General features: G+C 33.4%; 4 protein-coding genes and 1 pseudogene across 6 annotated transcripts; 4 read left to right on the top strand and 1 right to left on the bottom strand.

The window, feature by feature from the left end:
• The first annotated feature begins 3,084 nt into the window (after positions 1-3,084).
• LOC17876627 lies at positions 3,085-6,838 on the top strand. Of its 3 annotated transcripts, none has more exons than XM_023779974.1 (7): positions 3,085-3,194; positions 3,605-3,970; positions 4,057-4,164; positions 4,273-6,010; positions 6,085-6,200; positions 6,284-6,402; positions 6,489-6,838. In XM_023779974.1, the coding sequence occupies exons 2-7, from the start codon at positions 3,610-3,612 to the stop codon at positions 6,606-6,608; spliced, it is 2,562 nt and encodes an 853-aa protein (XP_023635742.1). In that variant the 5' UTR covers positions 3,085-3,194; positions 3,605-3,609; the 3' UTR covers positions 6,609-6,838. The 3 variants fall into 3 exon arrangements, with proteins under 3 accessions (XP_023635742.1, XP_023635740.1, XP_023635744.1); XM_023779972.1 differs by having other exon boundaries at positions 3,090-3,194; positions 3,590-3,970; XM_023779976.1 differs by lacking the exon at positions 3,085-3,194 and having other exon boundaries at positions 3,636-3,725; positions 3,824-3,970.
• A 790-nt stretch (positions 6,839-7,628) lies between these two features.
• Positions 7,629-9,017, top strand: LOC17874983 (40S ribosomal protein S15-5). The gene is made up of 4 exons (XM_006281198.2): positions 7,629-7,734; positions 7,825-7,973; positions 8,053-8,110; positions 8,619-9,017. Exons 1-4 carry the CDS (start codon positions 7,732-7,734, stop codon positions 8,865-8,867), a joined length of 459 nt encoding a protein of 152 aa, XP_006281260.2. The 5' UTR covers positions 7,629-7,731; the 3' UTR covers positions 8,868-9,017.
• Positions 9,018-10,660: 1,643 nt separating this feature from the next.
• LOC17876763 (mexicain) lies at positions 10,661-12,109 on the top strand. Its single transcript, XM_006281485.1, has 2 exons — positions 10,661-11,117; positions 11,505-12,109. Exons 1-2 carry the CDS (start codon positions 10,661-10,663, stop codon positions 12,107-12,109), a joined length of 1,062 nt encoding a protein of 353 aa, XP_006281547.1.
• Positions 12,110-13,403: 1,294 nt separating this feature from the next.
• On the bottom strand, positions 13,404-14,636 carry LOC17876831 (transcription factor bHLH92). Its single transcript, XM_006281550.1, has 3 exons — positions 14,286-14,636; positions 13,719-14,003; positions 13,404-13,481 (listed from the first exon to the last, which is right to left on the bottom strand). The coding sequence occupies exons 1-3, from the start codon at positions 14,634-14,636 to the stop codon at positions 13,404-13,406; spliced, it is 714 nt and encodes a 237-aa protein (XP_006281612.1).
• Positions 14,637-19,438: 4,802 nt separating this feature from the next.
• Positions 19,439-21,028, top strand: LOC111830248 (annotated as a pseudogene).
• The last annotated feature ends 1,633 nt before the right edge of the window (positions 21,029-22,661 follow it).

The raw sequence follows: 22,661 nt of genomic DNA, 5'->3' as shown, positions 1-22,661 counted from the left end.
ACTATTGCTATTTACATTGCAATCATTTGTTTCATATGTTTGGTTTTACTCGCAAATTATATTGAATTGGAATATTTGATCAGCTCCACACCCAAAGAAGAAGAATAAAATGTGCTTAGAAGTGAAACCCTCTCCACATTATCTTTTTGATGCCTAACCAGAGAGACCCATGTGGCCAAATCTCCCACTCAAATACAACAAAAGATTGGTTCAACTTTGCTTATCTAATAACTAGTATCACAAAGATTAGTTGGTAATTACCCAAGAGCCAATGTGTATTTAGGTGCAAATAATAGTTTTTGAGCTATACGATTAAAGTAATATTCAACAATATGACTATGATTCTATCAAGTAATATTCAACAGATGTGACAATGATTCTATCAAGTAGTTGAACAATAAACAAGAGGTCGATATTAACACCCATAACCAAACATTCAATATTTGGGACCTATTGCTAGCTGTTTTCAATCCATCAGCTTTCAACTTTTTAAAGTTTATACATAATGCTTTCACCAAAATTATTCTACATTTTATTAATATTTATGGACTACAAAGCAAAGACTTGTGATTTTGATTTGCGAGTGATAGATTTTTTTTTCTTCTTTTAAATTGAAGACAAAATTTGTAAACAATGTCTTGTTGATGATGAAAGAAACTTTTATAGTCCCGTGATGTTTCATTTTTCTTTTCTCGGTTCCTTCCTCTTTATAGATCATATTGTATCCTAAATAAAGATTGATTAAGGTTGGAGCTATATAATATTTGATTTAAAGATTAGTATCTATACAATTAGGTTATAGTTTTAAATTTGCTATTGCAGAAAACAAAAGATACCCTACATCATTTTAAACTTTATATTGTTGGTTAGAAAAGGAACATGACGAGAAAATATGGCTATAGTGCTACATATGAGTTTTCAGTTTTCACTACATCCTACCAACATTTTTATCAGTTTATGATTGGTAAATTAAATGAGATGGGTCCGATTCGTAACATACTCAAAACTATACCAAAAACTGTAAATTGAAGTGGTAAGAGCACCTCCAATAGTAAGCACACTTCATAGGTGCTTACCAATCTTTTTTTTATATTAAATTTTGAAAAAATAGATGGTTAAGCAACTTTAGATTAATTTTGAAAATCTTGATTGACCAATAGTAGGATTTTTCTTGGGTGCTTAAATATAAAAATAAAATTAATTTTAATATTATCGTATTTTAAGTAGATATAAAGACGGATAAATAGCAATATTTATTATATTATAAAAGAAAACAAGTTATTGCATATTATAATATATTTAAAACATTTTTTATGTTTTATAAAAAGAAAATAAGCTTTTATGGAATAGTACAAAACTGTAAGGAAAAACGATATCTAAAAACGGTACATAAAAGCAAAAAGTAAAGTTTTCCATAAATTTTTTGTGATTGGTAAATCTAAAAAACTATATTTATATTTACAGCTTTATTATATTCGTCAACCAAAACCAAAAATTGCTGATAATAACGTTTTTTGTAACACTTTTGATATCGGTTAAAGCAGTACAAATTGCCAATTAAAATCTTTTTATAATACGATTTAGCTTTAGTATAATCTTATGTATATATGTAGTTTGTTAAGCAATATCTTTTTCAAGTTAGATAGCTTGTCTAGGATAGGCATGTGGCATGTCTCTATAGCATAAAACATGCATTTTATATAAGATGGAAAGTCATAAATCTTTGTTTGGTAGGCTTTCACAAAGAAAAAAAAGGTTTATCAATAGAAAAAGAAAAATGAACACATAAAAATATTATTGTGAAAAGACATGCTAACATTTTTCACAATGAAAATAATTAGAGATGAAACCATATATCATATAACAATCATAGGCAGTTCCTTTCTCTCATTTTCAATTACTTTTTAACATATAAACTAGTAAATAATTTCTTTAGTAAACTTAATTACTTTATCGTTTTTATACAAAAAAACCTTAAAATATATTTATAATTACGTAAACTTAACTAAAATTTGAATTTTCTACGTGAACAATCCAAACTTATAAAACTTATGTTTTTAAAAAATCAGTAGACGTGTTCGTTTATAGAAAAAGAAAGAAATTGACACATACTAACCTACATGGAGTTAATACGTAACACAAATATGAACGTGTGGCCTATATAGCTTGGGGACTTATACTTTATTAAGACTGACACATACACATCATTCTTATACTATCAAGTATCAAACATTGGATTTAAAATGGAAATTTGTTTATAAAAGATATTATCTATTTTAAAGCTTATAAGTGAAAAATTCAAAGCAGCCGTACAGTTACAGAAGCATACAATACAACAACAACTTGACAGCAGAAGAGGACATCATAAGTTCATAACTCATCATGTCCTTTTTTTTTTTACCAAAAAGAAAAAAAAAACTTATATTTATTCAAACTACTAATTATTATTTATTTTGTATGTATATCCACAAAAATCAATTTCTATTATACAGAGTAACACGATTTATTCTAGTCGAAAAAATGATATATTGGAATCGAATTTGATTGACTAAAAAATTTAGAATCGAATTTCATTTTTATTGTTAACAATCTTACACGTTCAACTCAAATGAGCTATATATACGGTATATTGTTTATACAAAGACTTCGAACCAGTTTAGTATGTACTTTGTGTGCCAAACTGTTCGTTTTAACATTAACTTGACGAAATATAAGAAAAAGACGAAAAAAATCTCTTATCATCATTGGTTTAACAATAGTAAAAACAGAACCATTTTCTTGTATAGAAAATTTTAGGGTAGAAGAGAAAATCTTATCAAATTAAAATACAAAATATCTCGCATGAATACAAATCTTTTGGGTATCATTATCTTACTACTATTGTACACTAAGTTCTAAATATCAATTTAACGTGTATAGGCCAAAATCAGAAAACAAAATAAATTAAATACTTAATAATTGTTTTGTTTTTTAATTATTTGGTAACGCGGGAAACGTATGGAGAGGAATGCAAACACGTGGCGGTCTGGGGGCCTTATAACATCAAAAATGCAAAGAGTTAATTAAAAAGCTTTTGAAGCAAGTTAGCCATAGCCGCTTGGCGCTGTCCTCTTCGTCTTCTTCTTCTTCTCTCTCTTTCATTTTCTTGTTTAGTGGAGGATTTGCTTTAGTAGTGTAATCGTTTACTCATGGAGGTAACTTTGTGTGTTTCTTGATTTGGGTTTTTTTTTTTTTAATTCTTTGAAAGTTTGATGCTTTGTGTTCTGAGATTTCTGGGTTTTTGAATCCAAGTTTCGGGGTTTCAGAAATTTAAAGACTTTACTCTGTTTTTGGATTCTTTTGAGATTATTGCTTTGATAAAGTTTTGTCATTTGCTTGATCTGAGTCTCTGGGTTTGAAATTAGCTTATGTTGGGTTTATGAAATCAGAGAAAGTTTGGTTTTTGATTACTCTTTGTTTACTGTGTTATGCCTAATTTGTATGGGTTTTTGAATCGATGTGTTTACTTGTTTTGTAAGCTAAGTGATGTGATGATATTGTGGGTTGAGGTCAATTTTTTGGTATGGGTTCTGGTTTGTTTATGTTGTAGGGTGGTTGGTTTCAGGAGATATGGGAGATGGAGATGAGCAAAGTAAAGAGCTAGAACGTTCGTCATCGAGTTGTGGTCCTAGTGCTGCAAATGCAGAAGCAAGGATGAAGTTTGCTTCGGTGGATGCTTTATCAGAGTTAGTTTGGTCTCCTCGGAACGGTCTAAGCCTAAGATGTGCAGATTTCAGTTTCACTGGAAAGGCAAAATTACTCTCTCCTAACTTCTTTGATTTAGGACAAACCAATATGGCGGTTCATTCGAGTAGCACAAGTATCGAGCAAGGAGGAGAAGAAGAAGAAGACGGTGTTCGTGTAAATGTCCAGTTGGAAACCCAAGATCAAGGTGACCAAGCGTGTAGTGGGATGAATAGACCATTGTCAGGTTGCTAAAATGATAAACAACAGCACCAAATTGATTGGAAGTCCGTAGAAATTTATTTTCGATAACGAGTTCTTGTGTGTTTGCAGGGATTGGTGGTTCTGTTGAGGATATGAAACTTGATGTGGTTGAGGATAAGGTTGATACTAATGATGATATAGATAGTGAAGAGGCAGGAAGTTCCAAAAGATCCTCAGGTGAAAATGATTAGATGAAGTTAATATCTGAGTATGTTTACCATTAATGGCAACTATGAATCTAAGCTGTTGTTTTTGTCTTCTATGGTTGTTTTGGATACTGAGTAGATTCTCCGCGAGGTATTGGAGGAAAAACAGAAGCTTCGTTGGCGAATGAACAGTTGAACATGGAAAGTACTGGATCTCAAGGAGAACTGACTAACCGCGGAGATAAAGAAGAAGAGGATAAGACAAATAATAGAGAACATGCCGGAACATGTTTAGAATCAATGGATGAGAACAATCTCACCACTCTTGCTGTTGTAGCATGTGAAGGCAAAGGGGAATACTTGCCGGCAGGTGAGACAGATGTTGAAAAGGCTGGACCAAGTGTTTCCTATTGGTGTCGTGCCAAAGAAAAAGGGAAAGAAAAAGCTTTATCTGATGGAAACTCTGAGGGTGATGAGAATGATGATGAGAGTTTTGGGAGTGTAGAAAGTTGCAATAGTGCGGGTTTGCTCACGAGGGGAAAGAAAAGACCAGGCTTTGAGCAGCAGCTGATTCTTGGAAGCAAACGGCTCAAAACGCTAAGTCAAGAATGTTTGGGGTCAACTTCAAAGCTCAAGCAAGATAGTTCCTTTATGAATTGGATATCAAATATGACAAAAGGAATCTGGAAAGGTAATGAAGAAGATGATTCTCCTTTTGTAGCCCTTACTACTACTTCAGATGCTAATGGTCATGGCCAAGTTAATGTGATTGCTGACCAACAAAAATTGAGTCCATGCTGTGTGAAGGAAAATAGCGGATGCAGAAACACCGGTTTCCAGTCTTTTTTCCAGTCTATATATTGTCCGAAGAAAGAAAGTCAAGATGCCGTGGAGATGGATTTCGCGAATGATGCTAATGCTACTTCTTTGCAGGAACTTCCCTGGATTCCTGAAGAATGTGACATTACCAAAGTGACTTCATCTGGTAATGAGATTGGTCCAGTGGCTGAACCCAACATTTCATCAGAAAAAGTTGGATTTAATCAGACAAGCGAACCACTCTCGTCAGCGGACAAACATGAGGTCAAAGAGCCAAACATCTCTTTGATGCCTCTAAGTAAGTCTAAGCTGAATGAAGAGCCAAAAATATGCGGTGAAGCTGATGGAAAGGTTAGTCCATGTTTAACCAACAGAAACTCTGGTCTTGAAAGTTTGTGGATAAGCCGGTTTTCTTCTATAAGTTCTCAGAAAAAGGCCAGAGAAACGGCTAAAGAGGGCAATGATTCAGCCTCAGACGCAACTCAAACTCGTGATTCGCAGAAAATGCTGGAAGACAATAATGTCTTTATTGAGCCTAAACCCAATATCAGCTTGCTATATAGGCTTGATAAACAGAACACGGCTCTTCCCATAGTTTCTTCAATGAGAATAGATTCTTCAGAAGCAATGGCTTCTTTATTTGCAAGAAAATTAGAAGCAATGAAACACATCATGCTGTCAGGTGACATAGCTGAGAACGCAGAGGTGGAACAGACAAATCTAATTTGTTTCTACTGCGGTAAAAAGGGTCATTGTTTACGGGATTGTCTGGAAGTAACTGATATTGAGCTCAGAGATCTAGTACAAAACATCAGTGCTCGGAATGGAAGAGAAGAAGCGTCAAGCCTATGTATTAGATGTTTTCAGCTAAGTCACTGGGCTGCAACATGCCCGAATGCTCCACTGTATAGTTCAGGAGCTGAAGATAGAGCGGTGAAGCAAGCTTTAGCTTCTACCTCTGGCACAAAGCTACTGCCCTTAAGTGGTTTCACAGACGTACCAAAAGCAGTCTTTGATGCTGTTCAAGTTCTTCGCTTGACACGCACACACGTTCTCAAGTAAGTTCCAGATCAAACTTAACATTGTCCCGCCACATTACGAGGCTCTAACATCTTTTTGACATTATATTCAGATGGCTAAATACCAAGAAGTCTGTATCGGGTCTTGAAGGGTTCTTCTTGCGGTTAAGGCTCGGGAAATGGGAAGAAGGGCTTGGAGGAACAGGGTACTACGTAGCCCGCATAGATGGTTGGTACATTTGTATATAAATCAATATCGAAATCGTGTATTTCCTGGGATCTTTTCAACTTAAACATGTTGGTTTTAACCAGGGACCACAGATGGCCAAAGCTCAAGGAGACATTCAGAGAATAGCTCAATCTCAGTTAAGGTTAAAGGGATAACTTGCCTTGTTGAGTCTCAGTTTATCTCAAATCAAGACTTTCTTGAGGTATAATTAATAACCCACAACTTACTTTTCTTGAGGTATATAATAAGTTGTCATATCTGAATCTTTTGCATTGATTATCTGAGCAGGATGAGTTGAAGGCGTGGTGGCGGAGCGCGGAAAAAAGTACCGGAAGAAGCGGCGACGGCATCCCGTCCACGGAGGAACTTAGTCGGAAAATTCAGCAGAGAAAAATGTTAGGCTTTTAGGATATTTATTTCAAATAGATGATACTTTGTTTTTGAGGACCAAATGTATTTATTCAATAGGTTTTTTACATCTACATTTGTATTTTTTTCTGTATGGTTCAAAAAATGAGAGTGTAAAGTTCAGAGGACATCGAATGTCTCAGATTCAGACTTGAGTTTTATTCGGATCTTTCTGTCTCTGTAACTATATATATGTGAAGGATCTTGGTTCTCAAGTACTAGTTCAGTCACATGAGCAACTCTAGCTAAACTGTTTGGAATAATCTTTTGTGTATAATGTTGTGACATTTAAGCATTGACAATATCAAATCTCTAAAAGCTGTATGAATTGGCATTTTCATAGCTCGTAGAAACCATTTTGAGAGAGGTTTCCTTGACAAAATGTAATGGCCTGTGCTCATTAAATTCACCAATATGAAATTCAAAACTTTTGACGATTTGGACTTGACAAATTCTTAAAATTTCTCAATAAAATCTAGCTACATTTTGGTAAATGGGAGGAGACGATAGTGTCCACATTTTATTCAAAGAAAATAAACGAATTACATTCAAAATCAAACGTAACGTGGAAACGCAGTCCCACTAGCATCCTCAAGCATTATCGGAATGACATAATCCAGACAAGAATCAAATAAATGTAACTATACTTTAAAATTTAAAAGTATAATTCACTAATAAATCGGATATACGGTTAGTTTCCCTATAAAAATTAGCTATATTTTGATAAGTGAACTTTAATATGATTCTGATTGTTGGGCTATCTAGCTATTTTCTTATACAATATTGACAATATTTCAATAAGATTAATTTTATGGATTAATTTCATTGTCTTATTTTTTTCGATTTAAATGGGCTCGGATGAAAAAAAACATAAGTGTATGGTCTAGTCTTGGGTGTTTAGATATTCGGTTTGGTTCGGTTTAGCTTTTTATTACCGATTTAATTGGTCCCGGTTTGGTTTCCCCGGTTCGGGTATCTAAGTATAAGACCTAGGAAGTAGTACCCTATTCTAGGGTTAGCCTGCCTCACCTTTTTATTTGGTTCCTAAGTTAAGTTCTTTGTCGCTTCCGCAGACACTTTGGTTTTCGAGGTTCTTAGATTTCTAGGTTTCATCAATCGAACAATGGTTAGTTCCTCAGATCTCTGTCTATCTCAAATCTGTTTCTGTGGTTAGGTTTTCTAATAGTTGTAATATCTGGTCATGTGAAATCTATAGGCGGATGTAGAACCAGAGGTTGCTGCGGCTGGAATCGTGAAAAAGAGAACGTTCAAGAAGTTTTCTTTCAGAGGAGTCGATCTCGATGCTCTCCTCGACATGTCCACCGAAGATCTTGTCAAGCATTTTAGTGCACGTATCCGTAGAAGGTTAGTTTCTTTGAACCAAGAAAAGCTTTACTCTCTTGGTTATGTCATGACTGACGTGTTTTGGTATATGTTTCCATAGGTTCTCTAGAGGATTGACCAGGAAACCTATGGCTTTGATCAAGAAATTGCGCAAAGCGGTACAATCTTTATCTCCCCTATCACTCATTAGATCTTTGTTGAACATAAATATATCATCCGAATCTAGGAATTGTGTTGTGTGATGCTTTGCTAATAGAATCATCATTGTTACATATTCGTCTTAGTTTATGCACTCTTTAAGCTTGTTCATGTACTCTTTGTGTGATGCTTTGTCATAAGCTTGTTCATGTACTCTTTGTATCAGTCTTGCTTTGTAATTTTTGTATCAGTCTTGTTCTTGTACTCTTTGTATCAGTCTTGTGAGGCATGTTTGTGTTTTTGATAATGTTACTTCTTGTATTTTCATCTCTATATAGAAATATACATCCTTCACCTTTGCAATTTTGTGTTAAATTTGATTTTTGCGAGTAAGTGTCTTTTACTAGCTAGGAGACTACAGATTATGACAAAATCTCTAGTGTGCGACCAAAATGTCATGTCCCTTTGTGTAATGGGTTTGAAGAGTACTAAAGAGCAAATGGTTTTGTGTGTCTTTGCATTGAGCAGAAGCTAGAGGCACCAGCTGGTGAGAAGCCAGAAGCAGTGAGAACACATTTAAGGAACATGATCATTGTGCCTGAAATGATTGGAAGCATCATTGGTGTGTACAATGGAAAGACTTTTAACCAAGTCGAGATCAAACCGGAGATGATTGGACATTACTTGGCTGAGTTCTCAATCTCATACAAACCGGTTAAGCACGGTAGACCTGGTGTTGGTGCTACCAACTCCTCCAGGTTTATCCCTCTCAAGTGAAGCCAATGCAAGACTAAACTCGATATTGTTTTGTTTTTCTTTGTTTGCGTCTCTTTTGTTTTGCTACCTATCGCTTCTTTAGACAACCTTGAAAAATCTTATGAGGTTTAGACTTCAGTCTTTTATTAAATTATTCTATTTTGCTACTCATTTGTTTTACTTAATTTGAAAAGGTCTATGAAACTCAGTAAAAGTACTGATCATTCAAGGAGCTGTATCTTTTTGTTCTTTCTCGTTTTGACTTGGTAGGTGAAATTTATTTATCTTTCTGTGACGACTCTATGGTCCTCTTTGACGACTTCGGAAATAGATTTATATAATATAGTTTAGATACCTTTTTTTTTAATAGCTCAGTAAATAAATTCATCTTTTTTTCTGTAACCTTTGAGTCATATTTGTAACCTTTAGAATAAAAAATGTGCCCTTATTCGGGTTTTATGACATTCTAAAATATTATTATTCATATATGTTACCATTTTCATAGTTAATAAACCCTGATAGGTCTGGATATTCGGATTTTCGGGTCGGATTCGGGTAAGACCGTTTGAGTTTGGATTATATGGATTTAGGAAAATTGAACATAATAGGTAATTTTAGATTTTTGGTTCGAGTTCGGTTTCGGTACTTTCGGGTTCCTGTCTATTTGAATTACAAATTTTAGAACCCGTTTACTACCCAAATAACCGGGTAACCAAAAAATCTAAAAAAATTGGATAAATTTAAATAAATTTGGCTAAGTTTTTTCATATGCAACAAATAACTTTTGGATATTTTGATTATTTTGGATATTTAGGTATAAATTTAATTATAATTATAGTCTCGGATAATTAAATGATAATGTTAAATATTGTTAATATTTTATATATTTGTATATTATTTGGGATTTATGGGTATCCGTTCGGATAACGGGTATTACGCTGACCCTAACCCGAACCCACAGTTTAGCAATATAGAAACCAATAGAGTTATTTAGGCATACCCGTACCTTACCCGAACCGGTTTTCCGGGTCGGGTTCTGGATTAGGTATTTGGGTTCGGTTTTTATGCCCAGCCCTAAGCTTGCTACTCAGTTTAAAATAAGAATTGTTGGAAAATAAAATTTATTACAAGTTTTTGGATTCACATCACAAAAAATAAAGTAAATGATCACAAATACAATAATTATATAGTTGTCTAGTATTATATTTCTTTCTCCCTTGTCTTATTTGGAATGAAGAGTCTTCCTCTAAAGGTATGATAATAATATATCTATTTACTTTTTCTATCTTGCTGGTTTAAATTAAGTAGCTAGCTACAATTTAAAACTTCAAAGTATTCAATTAATTGTTGACTTGAAAGTATAGAGATTTAAAATAAAACTTTCATATTAATTTTTTTGTGACAGACCTTATACAGAGATTCAAATAGAAACTTAAACTATATTTTTAAAGTATTATCATAGATTTAGTATAAATTTTTTAACCAATGGCGATGCTCTAAAGTTGCTAATATATAAAATAAATGTGTTTGCAAAAAAGTGGAGGAACAGATATATATATAGCTAGATCATCTTATCAATTTTTATTTAGATAATGATATTGTGATGAAGATAAAAAGAATGGAAAGTTATCTTGCTGAAAAAAATTAGAATGTTTAAAGTTAATCCTACAAAAATCATGAAGCAATTAAAAAGTCATCAACTTCCATTTTCTTCCAACATCACAACTCTCATTCCTCACTCTATATATAAATGATTCTTTCTCTCCATTATATATACACAACACAAACTCTTTATATTATTCACAAAAACCAAAATGGTGTCGTTAGTAATGTTTGTGTTGGTGGTTCTAATCACTAATTCCATGGATATAAGGGTCTCTCAAGCTACATCTCGTATCACTTTGCACAAGCCATCCATTGTTGATTACCACCATCAATGGATGGTTCAATTCTCTCGAGTTTATAAGGATGAATTCGAGAAACAAAGGAGGCTTCAAGTGTTCAAGAAAAACTTGAAAGTCATTGAGAACTTCAATAATATGGGGAACCAAAGCTACAAACTTGGCGTCAACGAGTTCACAGATTTGACAGAGGAAGAGTTCTTTGCCACCCACACCGGCCTGGGAAGCATGAACTTAACTTCACTATCCAAACAGCTAGTTAATGAAACGATGTTATCTAAGAATTGGAACTATAGTTATGTCGACGATACGAGCAAAGACTGGAGAGCTGAAGGAGCTGTAACACCTGTTAAAAGTCAAGGATCATGTGGTAATTAAGCTTACTATGATTATATATTATAAACACTATGCCAATACATGAACATAAATTTGTTAGGGGTTTAATAAATAAATAAAATGTGTTAGTGTTATTATTAGTCCACATACAATTTCCCACGTTAGGGTTATCATCATGCTAGGTTTATGAGTTAGGAGATAACTTTTTTTTTGATTAACTAAGAGGTTTTGGACCGAAGCCTATACATCTCTTTAGACCCGAGACCATAGTATGTTATATGATCTCGTCCCAAACACTATTTAAACCGGCGATTTTTAAGCTTTTGTCAGAGATTTTTACCAATTGAGCTATTAACACTTGGTGTTACAAGATAACTTGTTTCGTAATAAAATGATGTGATCTATATATATACCTGGGCAGGAAGTTGTTGGGCATTCTCAGCGGTTGCAGCGGTGGAAGGTTTAACAAAGATTATCGGCAAAAACCTTATATCACTGTCGGAACAACAACTTATAGATTGCGACAAACATAACGGTGGTTGCACGGCGGGACAGTCGTATGACGCTTTCGATTACATAGCCAAAAACCACGGCATTGCTTCAGAAGTAGAATACCCTTACGAAACCAAAGAAGGGAGCTGCCGTTCCAACATAAGTCCCGCGCCAGGCACACAGATCAAAGGGTTCCAACAGGTTCCAAGCAACGACGAGCGTGCGTTGCTCGAGGCCGTATCAAGACAGCCCGTGTCGGTGTACATGGACTCGAGGTCATTCGGCTTTGGGAATTACAAAGAGGGTGTGTATGAGTACACTCCACAAGACTGTGATCATCACGAGGTAAATCATGTAGTGACGTTCGTAGGATATGGGACTAGCGATGGGAAATATGGGAAGAACTACTGGTTAGCTAAGAACTCTTGGGGTGAGACTTGGGGAGAAGAGGGTTACATCAGGATTCGTAGAGATGTGGCGATGCGTCAAGGCATGTGTGGTGTGGCTCAGTATGCTTTTTATCCGGTTATGTAACTAATTCAGTAAGATATGATTTATATTATATGTAATGTAGTCTTGTTTAGAATTGTTTTACATGTGTGGTCACATCGCAACTTAAGCTTGACCTTAAAAAAATTAAACTGTAATACTGTATGTTCATTTCATTCTCTTCCATAATAAACTTAACCAAAATATATATATAATAATATATACTTTATTTTTAATTCTACTTGTAAATTCTAAAAAGCGGTTTAGGCAATAAACGTTCATTTGACGCTTATACAATAGTTTAAAATCACATGAATCTTATTAAAAAAGTTTTTTTTTTAAAATTTCCAAATACGTAAATTATTTTTAAATTTATAAATAGGTGCGTTTGCGGTAGTTATATGATCGGATGACCAGTAGAAGCAATAGCGATTGAATAAAAAATAAAAAAAAAGATATGAATATAATTATAAAAATGTATAAATATACCAAAATCTATATTATTATGATAAAATATATTGAAAAAGGAATATTTTTATAAATAATAATTATTTAACTAATAAAAAGCCTTATTACTTAATAATTATTTTTAAGTACTTAATAATATATTAAAAATGAATATGAATGATAACTAATAAAAAGCCTTATTACTTAATAATTATTGATAAATAAATATTTTAAAACAAATAAATTTTTAGTAGAATATATTTATGAAAAATTATAAATTTTTTAAACAGGATTAATAATAAAACCATAAATAACTACTAAATATAAATACTAAATAATTATTTAAATGTTAAACAAATTAATTTTACAGTGAAAAAAAAATTAGAAATATTTGAAAAATAAATTTAGAGAATGATTTTTTTTGAGAATTAATGTGAATATATTTAGGATTTGATAATATATATTTTAGTTTACAAAGTTTCCATTTTAAGATACTTTCCTTTTTTAAACCAATCGCAACCGCCCACAACCGCAAACGCGTACAGAAAGGAGCTTTTGAAATCTAGCGATTTTGAGCGATCCAAAGCGGCCTAAAGCGTTTTCTACGATTTAATTAAATTTTCTACTAATTATGAGTACATAAATATGTATCAAATAAACCTTTTAAATATACTTAATTTGAATAAAAAATTTGATGAAGTGAATGATGATGTGGATAGCCTAGATGGAGAGAGAACTCTCCAATTATATATATAGATTTATATATTTTACTAACAAAGTAGCTAGTAGCTAGTCCCAGTTAAATTAAATTTCAAATGTATATTAGAAAAATAAAATGAATAGATAAAAGTCAACACAAAGGCACTCATTAGTCTTTGAAACAAAATGAAGCTTATGAGAGAAACAGAAATTTCCATTCATTTTCTTGGAGTCTTCTCTCCACTTTCTTCTCAACCTCTTCTCCTCTTATCTGTCAATACATTAACTAATATCAAATATATATTAATATTTAAAACAAATAAAACAAAATATACAAATATAACCTTTATAAATTAATAGTCGATAAATCAAAATATTTTGTCAGTCCTATATTAGTTTCTTTGTCTTAGTTTATATATCATAATAACTCTATATAACGCTACTGATTTATAGAAGTTAATTACCAGATTAAACCGAATAAATCTGATCTGATTATATATGTATGTACCTGAGTTTGGATGTTCATGGTTGTAGAGAACTCGTGAGGAGAGAAACTGGCGTGGACCGTTTTGAGTTTTGTCTTCATTGATTTAAGACAACGAAGAACTTCTAACATTGAATCAAGTCCAGAAAAAGGTTCTTGTAGACTAAACCGAACCTTTGTAAAACTCATATCATCATCATTTGCTGATTTTGCCTCAACCACCTTGATTCTTCTCTCTAGTTCTTTCTTTATTCTTTGCAATTTCCCAATCTCATCCACAGCTTTTTCGACAATCGAATTCTTGTCATTCTGAAAACAAAACAAAAAATTAATTAGAAGAAAATAAAAGTAATATAAACTAACAAGTATACATATACCAAATGCTAATAGCTCAATTGGTAAAGATCTTTGGCAAAAACTTAGAGGTAGCCGGTTCGAGTAGCGCTTGGGACGAAACCATATAACATGCTCTGGTTTTGGGGTCTGAAGAGATGTATGAGTCTCGGCCTAGAATCTCTTTGATTATTCAAAAAAAAAAAAAAACAAGTATACATATGTGTTATATAAAAACCTAATCTTTCTTAAATGTACCTTAGTAGCAAATGGTAGTAGAGAATGGAGAGCTAAGTAACACTGTTTTTGTTTCTCTCTTCTTGTTCTTTCTTTCAACATATGTCTCCGACATCTCTCTTTCTCCGGCGCCGCCGCGGATTTCTTCTTCTCCCAATTCATCCTCAGCAAATTCACCATTCTCTTCTTCACGTTCACTTTCGATGAAGAAGACACCAACGTATCTTCTGTTCCCTTCACGTATGGCCTAAAGGCACTTCTGTTTATTACACTGACGCTTTTGTCAAAGTAACCGGAGATGTCGTCGGTGATTAGATCCCATAAGTTGTCTTCTTTTTGAAAAACCGAAGAGTCTACAAAGAACTGATCCATGTCTCTCTTAATTAGTGTTTTGAGTTGTGATCTTAAGGTTTTGTCTCTGGTGTGTATATATATGTTATGAATTAAACACGTTGGATTTGTTGAATTAACACACGTGAAGCATGTTGAGAACGTGGATGGGTGAATAGTGTTCTCACCTTCTTTGTGTTAGATTAAGATTAGTGACATACGTAGGAGAAAACTAAAGATAGTCAAATGATGTATGAAAGATGAAACTTGAGAAAGTCTAAGTGACGTATACTCACAACAAAAAATTAAACGTTATGTGACGTGTATAAGCTCTTTCTTTTATTCGTGCAAAGTGACGCGTAAAATACTAAAATCTATATAACTATTTTTTTCCCCCAAAAACAAAATTTTATGTTACTACAAAGTCTCCATTATTATTGAGCTGAAAAAAAAAGAGAATTTGGGGATTTTGGGATTTAGGCATTTCGTTTAAGGCAGAACGACGTCGCTTGTTCTTGTGATTTTCATTTTTCGACTTAACAGAGATCGATTAACGATCCTAAACGGCTGTTAACTCCTCTGTTAGAAGATTTGATTTGACGACATGTTCAATCTGGCTCAGTCAACAGAAGATGGTGATTTAAAAATAACGTCAACGAGAAGTCTATGATTTTAATGGCCACAGTGAAAATCGAGGATTAAAATGGCCAAAATTTATAAGTTCGAGATTTAAATAACATTTTTCCCAAATTAAATTATATAGTTTTACATTTTATAATTAATAGCAAAAAAGCTATGAATGGTTACATAGATAAAAAAATTTTGTTACCAGTTTAATCTGCCCTATTTTTAGGACGGATAACAAATCGTTGCTTACCAACTTTATTTGTACGTAATAGTTAGTCCACAATAGTTTTTTTTTTTTTTCAATCAGTATAATTACAGTAATTGATAAATAAAAAGCGGTTCGATCTTTTTGTTCGCCCCAACCATTCAACCATTCAAACCCAAAAATTATCATTTTATTGTTGTTGTCAGTGGATCTGTGTGTATGTGTGAGGCATTAGTTTATTCTTCTGTCTATTATTGTATAAGTTTTTGTAACACACAAGTCTTTTGAGATTTTCTTTTTGACGTGTCCTAACCTTTTTGGGTAGGAAATTTCCTTGTGTGAACGACTTGACTTACATAATTGACCAGCTCTGATTCGTTTACGCAGTGCAACTACACATATATTATCATCATCACATTTCATATAATTTGAGTGTTTGACCAACTTCGATTCTTGAAAACGAACGGTGTGTGAAAACGTACAAATCTAGTTAAGAGACGACATATTGGTTCTTATTAAGTGGACTTGTTTAAATGGGCTTTTATGGGAATTGGGCCTCTTTAAACTTCTAAAGCATTTACTTCCTCTACTCCGGCAGACAACTTTGCAGTTCGTTTAACCATTTTAATCGCGGTGACTCAGTGACCGGGATGATAGATCTAACGAGAAAGCTTTTTTTTTTATGGGGCTATATGGTAAATTCTTGAAAATATATTTCGTTATCATGTTACTGCTGAGTTATACTATTCCGTCAAACAACTTAAATTTAAATGATTTATAAGAAAAATGGATTCGTAGTATACCAGGAGATCAAACCTAATATAGGTATATAAATATTGACAACATTGATATAATACTAAAATTTTTAAAACGTAAACTTTTCTAAACACATAAAGGCATTCTCAATGGTGAGATTTTATAGCTAAGATTTTGTATAGAAAATCCTTATATAAGATATTTTCTTTACAAAATCTTAGTTATAATAATCCACCATTGAGGAAGGTCTAAGACCATCTCCAACAACAAACTCGTAAAGGTAATTGCTAATAAATTTTTATTAACTAATATTAATTAAATTAAGGGAAACTACATTTGATGTATTCAAATAAATAAAAAATTAAGAATTCATACATGCTATTTTTTTATTAGTTCTCTCTCTTTGTAATTTTAACTGGACAAACATATCCTTACGATTGACAACAAATATTTTATCACATAACAAAATAGATATCCATAAAATTTTAAATAACTTTTATATATCATTCTTATGCATAAGTGAACGATAACAAATGAAATATCATAATAAATTAACCTGTTAATATATAAGTTAGTTGATATAAGTCATATAATAAATAATTTAACTCGATAATTATGAATTTATCAGATAAATTTTAATTTATAGCGGTAACATATGAGTAACTATAAATAATTGAACTATATAACTATTAGATTATCTAATAACTTATAATGTATAGCGGTAACATATGCTTTACATAGTTAATCAAATATATAACCACAAAAGTTACTACATAACCAGAAAAATTTTAGGGGTAAGAAAGTAATTTCGTAAGGAGGAAGAGAGATCTAATTTTTAAGTTATCAAGCCTTTGCTTTTAGTTTTTTGATTATTTGAGTACCCATTTTTAACAAACCCTTAAATTAAAACTAAAGTTAAAAAAGAGAAAAGAGAGAAGTGGAGAGAGAGAGGGCGAGAGGTGCATTCAATGTTTTTCTTTTTGCCCAACTATTCATAGCAAGTAATACTATACCACATCATAATAATACTCTGCACATCATGTTATGAACGGATCCTTAGAGCGTGGGCATCAGAGGTATTATGTCCAGTCCCTCACATTTTTATGCAAAAATAAAAATCAAAAGCAAAAAAAAATAAGAGGGACGTTAACTAAATTGCAACGTCCTCTGTTTTAGTATTACACTATTCGCGGGCCCCACTGACACGTGGCGGCCCGCGATTGGTTCCCTATTTTTTTATTTTTTATTTTATTTAAAAAAAATCTAAAAAAGAAAAAAAAAAGAATTTTGGGAAAAAAACGTCCTTACCGCTGCACATGCCCTTAGACCATCTATCGGTGGGTATCTCAACAAATGTATCTCAACAATTAAAATATATTATTTTTTATTTTAGTTTTATTATGTAATTAAATTTTAATACGTAAATAGAGATGAACCAATAAAATTAAAACATGTGGCGAGAGAGGTTCTTTAGAGGGTAGGCAACGTTCTATTTAGAGAACCGATCATCTCTCTTTCCTCTCTCTTTATATTTTTCAATTATTTTAATGGTGAGAGATTGGTCTCAGGCAAAGACTGAGTTGTGAAGCTCCAAGCGTCTTCTAGCTACATCTTTCAGCTCTCTCTTAACATGTAAACAGGTGCTACTCTTCCAGTTCCGAAACAATCCAATCTACCAATCTGTACGCATAAACCACAAGCCTCGTTTCAATTTGAGCAAAAACAAACAACATATGCCTATATTAATCTTCAGACATAGCTAAGAACATAGATAGAAACTACCTATTGATTGAAATAAGCCTAATTTTGCATACATATAAAAACCCATAATTTTCAACATCTACTAAGCTTTGAGCGAGATTCATACCTTCAAAACGAATTTGGAGCTTCCTTCTAGCTAATTCTCCGATCTTGAGAACAAAAAAAAGATTCTCGAGCTTGAATCTTGGCCGTTTTGAGACCAATTCAATCGATCTTCACCAGTGACAATGGAGATATTGATAACGGCGCCCTACGCTTGAAAATTCTCCGATCATAACTCCAAAGCTCCGACGAAATCAAAGAAAAGTCAAAATCACATCTCTGTCGCCTTTGGCAACTCAACAGAAGAAGAAAAAGTTTTCACAAGAGAAGAAAGAGAGAGACAGAGACCCTTCGTTAATGTTGTTTCCCTACTCTACAGTTTCAATCCACTAAAAATAAACATGTGGCCTTAAGGAGCGGTACCCAAACCCCATCGTTTAGGGGCGCCCTCAAACATTTATACACATTCTGATTTATTTTTTATCACTTTAATCTCATAATCTCTAAAAAAATTTGTTTAGACTCTCTCTTTGGAGATGGTCTTAAAACCCTTCTTTTAACAACTCACCTTTATCATTTTAGTTATTTATAATTTATTTTTAATCTTTTTTAAGCTATGAACTCAGTTAATAACCTTGGATTGGAGATGCTCTAAACGTAAATATATTAAGACACTATATCAAAATATATGTCTTATTCTCCAAAAATTTTCATTTGGATTTCATAGGTTTCAAAAACTTCAATTCATAAAAAAAATTTAATAGCTGATAATACTTGATTCGCAAGATACACATCTTTGTTATTTTGGTTATCTCTAATACATGACAAAGACTCTATCTAAATTCTATCTATAAACAAGAACATGTTGTTTGTATGAATGTTTCCTTAGTTATCCAAACATTAGTCCCAAGCTTGAGGACATCATCTCAACAGCTCAGTTTTGAAATAAGGGATTTTGACAAGTTAGTGAGTACTTTTAAATGAAATCCTTTATATTCTCTAATTAAAGTGAGGAAAATCAATTCTTTGATGATTATCATTGTCTTCAAGTTTTGTAGATATGTACCTTACAAGATGAGACTTTGTCTATTTTTTTTTTTAAAGAGAGACTTGATCTAGTCTAAATATTTTATAATTAACACATCTAGAAAATTTCCTAAGAATTAAATTGATATACATATATAGATGAGTTTGAGTTGTAAATGAGATAATTACCACAATGATTGTAAATGAGTAAGATGAAATTCATATGTCTCCAAGTTGATTTTGGCTTACACCATTACAAAGAGATCAAACACAAGTTGATTCAAATTCATACTTTATTTTGATTTTTGAGAGACAAAAAGATCAACACAAGAGAAAAGAAAAAGGAAAAAAAAAGAGAGCAATTTTTAGTTTTGTTGTTTGTTGGGCCTTGGGCTTACAGTTGAGGCCCAAATTCATTTGGTATCTTATGGCATCTTCTTCTTATTCATCTTCTTACGACATATTCCCAAGTTTCAGAGGCAAAGACGTCCGACGAACTTTTCTCAGCCACTTGCTTAACGAGTTCCAGCACCGGAAGATCATAGCATTCGTAGATAATGGAATCAATAGCAAACCGATTTATCCAGAGCTTATACGAGCGATTAAGGCATCGAGGATCTCCATCGTCATTCTATCGAAGACTATGCTTCTTCGAGCTGGTGCTTAAACGAATTGTTGGAGATCATGGAGTGCAAGGATTCCCAAAAACAGGTGGTGATGGCAGTTTTCTACGGCGTGGAGCCGTCTCATGTAAGGTACCAGATTGGAGATTTTGGGAAAGGCTTCGAGAGAAGTTGTTTGGAGAAAACGCAGGATGAGAAGAAGAGATTGAAGAAAGCTTTGTTTGATGTTGCCAACATTTCAGGAGAGCATTCGGAAAACTGGTTTGTGTTCTTGACTCCACTATTACTAATTTGTGGTTTTGTTGTTATCATCAAGCTCTCAAATCCTTAGAAATTTTACTAGGAATGTAACTGTGCCTATGAATCGGATGATGCGGATTTGAAAATTTGGTCTTTGTTTGCATTTGGTTGTAGTACTATATAAAATTTCATGATATTTGAATGAAGATAATGATATATTTGAGTCTGTTAGAGTTAATTTTGATGAAGAAATGAACGGTCTTTGTTGTTCAATCATAGTGAAGCGGCTATGATAAACAAAATTTGCGGAGATGTTTCTAATGAGTTGAATGCTACACCATCAAAGGATTTTGATGGATTAGTTGGAATCGAAGCTCATATAGAAAATATGAGTTTATTGTTAAATCTGGAGAGTAATGAAGTGAAGATGATAGGGGTTTGGGGTCCAGCGGGGATTGGTAAAAGCACAATTGCTAGAGCGCTGTACGATCGATTATCCAGCAGTTTTCAGGCTACTGTTTTTATGGAAAATGTTAGAGGAAGTTATACGAGTAATGAAAGCTACAGCTCGAAGTTAAGGTTGCAAGAAAGGTTTCTCTCTGAACTATGCAACGATAAGAATTTAAGGATTAGAAATTTAGGTGTTGTGGAAGTGAGGCTAAGGTACAAGAAAGTGCTCATCATTCTTGATGATGTTGATAAAATAGAGCAACTAAATGCTCTTGCAGATCGACCTCAGTGGTTTGGCGATGGAAGTAGGATTATCGTGACTACCAAAAATAAAGATATATTGGAAGGGCATGATGTCAACCATATATATGAGGTGGGGTTTCCATCAAGACTTGAAGCTCTGCAGATATTCTCTCAATCAGCCTTCAGACAAAATTTCCCTAGCAGATGGATTTCTTGAGCTTGCAAATGAAGTTGCGAAGCTCACTGATCTTCCATTAGGTCTATCTGTTTTGGGTTCATCATTGCGTGGCAAAAGCAAAACAAAGTGGATTCGTGCACTACCTAGTTTCAACGCCACTCTTCATGAAGACATTGAGAGGATATTAAGAATTGGTTATGATAGCTTAGTGATAATGATAATCTCAAAGCCATTTTTCTTCATATCGCATGCTTATTCAATGGCGAAAGAAAGGATTGTGTGACCCGGCTCCTTAAAAATAGCGATCTTGGCACTGAAAGTGGACTTGATGTCCTAGTCGAAAGGGCTCTCATATCTATATCGAGTGACAAACGTATCATGATGCATAATTTGTTACGACAGATGGGGCAACAAATCGTTCGTAGACAATCAGCCCATGAACATGGGAAGCGTCAATTCCTAGTGGATGCTAAAAATATCAATGATGTTCTTGCTGATAATAATGTAAGTGCTTGTTAATATCATCTAATTTGGCTTTCTTTGTACGATCTCAAGTATTTAGATTGTTCTAACTCTGTTTTTTTTTTTTTTTGTGGAGAATACTTTAGGGCACATGAACTATTTTAGGAATATCATTCAACATGTCTGAAATCGAGGGGTTGTTCCTAGTTGAGGGAGCTTTCCGTGGAATGCGTAATCTCAAAATTCTAAGATTCTACAAAAACTGGTATGATAGGGCCAGACTGCATTTAGATGAAGGTTTGGATTGTTTGCCTCTACCTCTTAAACTCAGTTTACTCCACTGGGAAGCATGTCCTATGAAATCTATGTATTCTCAGTTTCCTGCGAAATTTCTCGTTGAAATCAATATGCGAGAGAGTAAATTGGAGAAGATGTGGCAAGGAGACCCGGTAAGTTTTCTAGCTTATGTTTCTTGGCAAAATGCATTGTGTTTTTATTATCTTTCCATACTAACAACAAATTTTACATTATGTTTCCCTACAAAGTTTTTCAGATGCTCAAGTGTCTCAAGAAAATAATTTTGTCTACCTCCGTCAACCTGAAAGAACTTCCTGATCTTTTGAAAGCAACAAATTTGGAGAGAATAGAGTTGACTTATTGCTGCAGTTTGGCCACACTTCCTTCCTCTTTTGGAAAACTTGATAAGCTGAATTACCTACACATTGAGGGATGCATAAGTTTTTTCTAGCAAATCTCACATTGAAGTCTCTAAGGTTCCTCAATATTTGCGAGTGCACAAAACAGAAAGATTTTCCGGAGATTTCTAGTCAAATATACATTTGAGTGCGTCCTTCACAACAATAAGAGAAGTGCCTCTCTTTGTTCAGCATTGGAATCATCTAAAGACATTAACAATGGTATGTTGTGAAACAGTTACAAAATTCCCTCTTCTTTCAGCTGCCATATCAAAGTTGTATATGGGCTATTCAAGGATAACAAAAATTCCTGAATGGATCAAGCATCTCAATGGGCTCCTAAAAGGATAACAATGGTATTTTTCTCTTTTCGGTTGTTGTTCCTCAGGGAGTGTTTGCATCAGCTCTAAACTATGGACTCTTGACTTGTTCTAGTAAAATTCTTGGAGATGCTTTGATTTCTCTATACAAATTCTCTTCACCCAGCAAAATTTGCCTTTCTATCGACAATTTTCCTCGGAAGCCCAATCTATCTTGGAAGGTTTAAAAGATTTTATACTCTTCCTTGCATCTTTTGATCCATCCACAGACATGAAAACCGTAGTCTCTTCGTATTGTATCATATAGTGATATTTTCGTTTTTATGCGCAGTGTTGTGGGTGGAATCCTCATCATTTGCGGGCTTTATATGGTTACTTGGGCATCTTATAGAGAACAACAAAAGATATGGGGCAAATTCGTAAATACAGAAAGATATGG

This window comes from Capsella rubella, unplaced genomic scaffold, assembly GCF_000375325.1.
Source record: "Capsella rubella cultivar Monte Gargano unplaced genomic scaffold, Caprub1_0 scaffold_8, whole genome shotgun sequence".
Classification (NCBI taxonomy): Eukaryota; Viridiplantae; Streptophyta; class Magnoliopsida; order Brassicales; family Brassicaceae; genus Capsella; species Capsella rubella.
Note: the sequence above shows the minus strand (reverse complement) of the source record. Positions and strands in the feature narration are given on the sequence as shown.

Coding starts and splice junctions, on each gene's coding strand:
- LOC17876627 (XM_023779974.1), top strand. CDS start 3,610: ATGGGAGATGGAGATGAGCAAAGTAAAGAGCTAGAACGTTCGTCATCG. Junction 6,201..6,283: donor CTACGTAGCCCGCATAGATG/GTTGGTACATTT, acceptor GGTTTTAACCAG/GGACCACAGATGGCCAAAGC. Junction 6,403..6,488: donor CAAATCAAGACTTTCTTGAG/GTATAATTAATA, acceptor TTATCTGAGCAG/GATGAGTTGAAGGCGTGGTG.
- LOC17874983 (XM_006281198.2), top strand. Junction 7,974..8,052: donor AGTGCACGTATCCGTAGAAG/GTTAGTTTCTTT, acceptor ATGTTTCCATAG/GTTCTCTAGAGGATTGACCA. Junction 8,111..8,618: donor TCAAGAAATTGCGCAAAGCG/GTACAATCTTTA, acceptor TGCATTGAGCAG/AAGCTAGAGGCACCAGCTGG.
- LOC17876831 (XM_006281550.1), bottom strand. CDS start 14,636: ATGGATCAGTTCTTTGTAGACTCTTCGGTTTTTCAAAAAGAAGACAAC. Junction 14,004..14,285: donor TACTACCATTTGCTACTAAG/GTACATTTAAGA, acceptor TTTTGTTTTCAG/AATGACAAGAATTCGATTGT. Junction 13,482..13,718: donor CCATGAACATCCAAACTCAG/GTACATACATAT, acceptor ATGTATTGACAG/ATAAGAGGAGAAGAGGTTGA.
- LOC17876763 (XM_006281485.1), top strand. CDS start 10,661: ATGGTGTCGTTAGTAATGTTTGTGTTGGTGGTTCTAATCACTAATTCC. Junction 11,118..11,504: donor TAAAAGTCAAGGATCATGTG/GTAATTAAGCTT, acceptor ATACCTGGGCAG/GAAGTTGTTGGGCATTCTCA.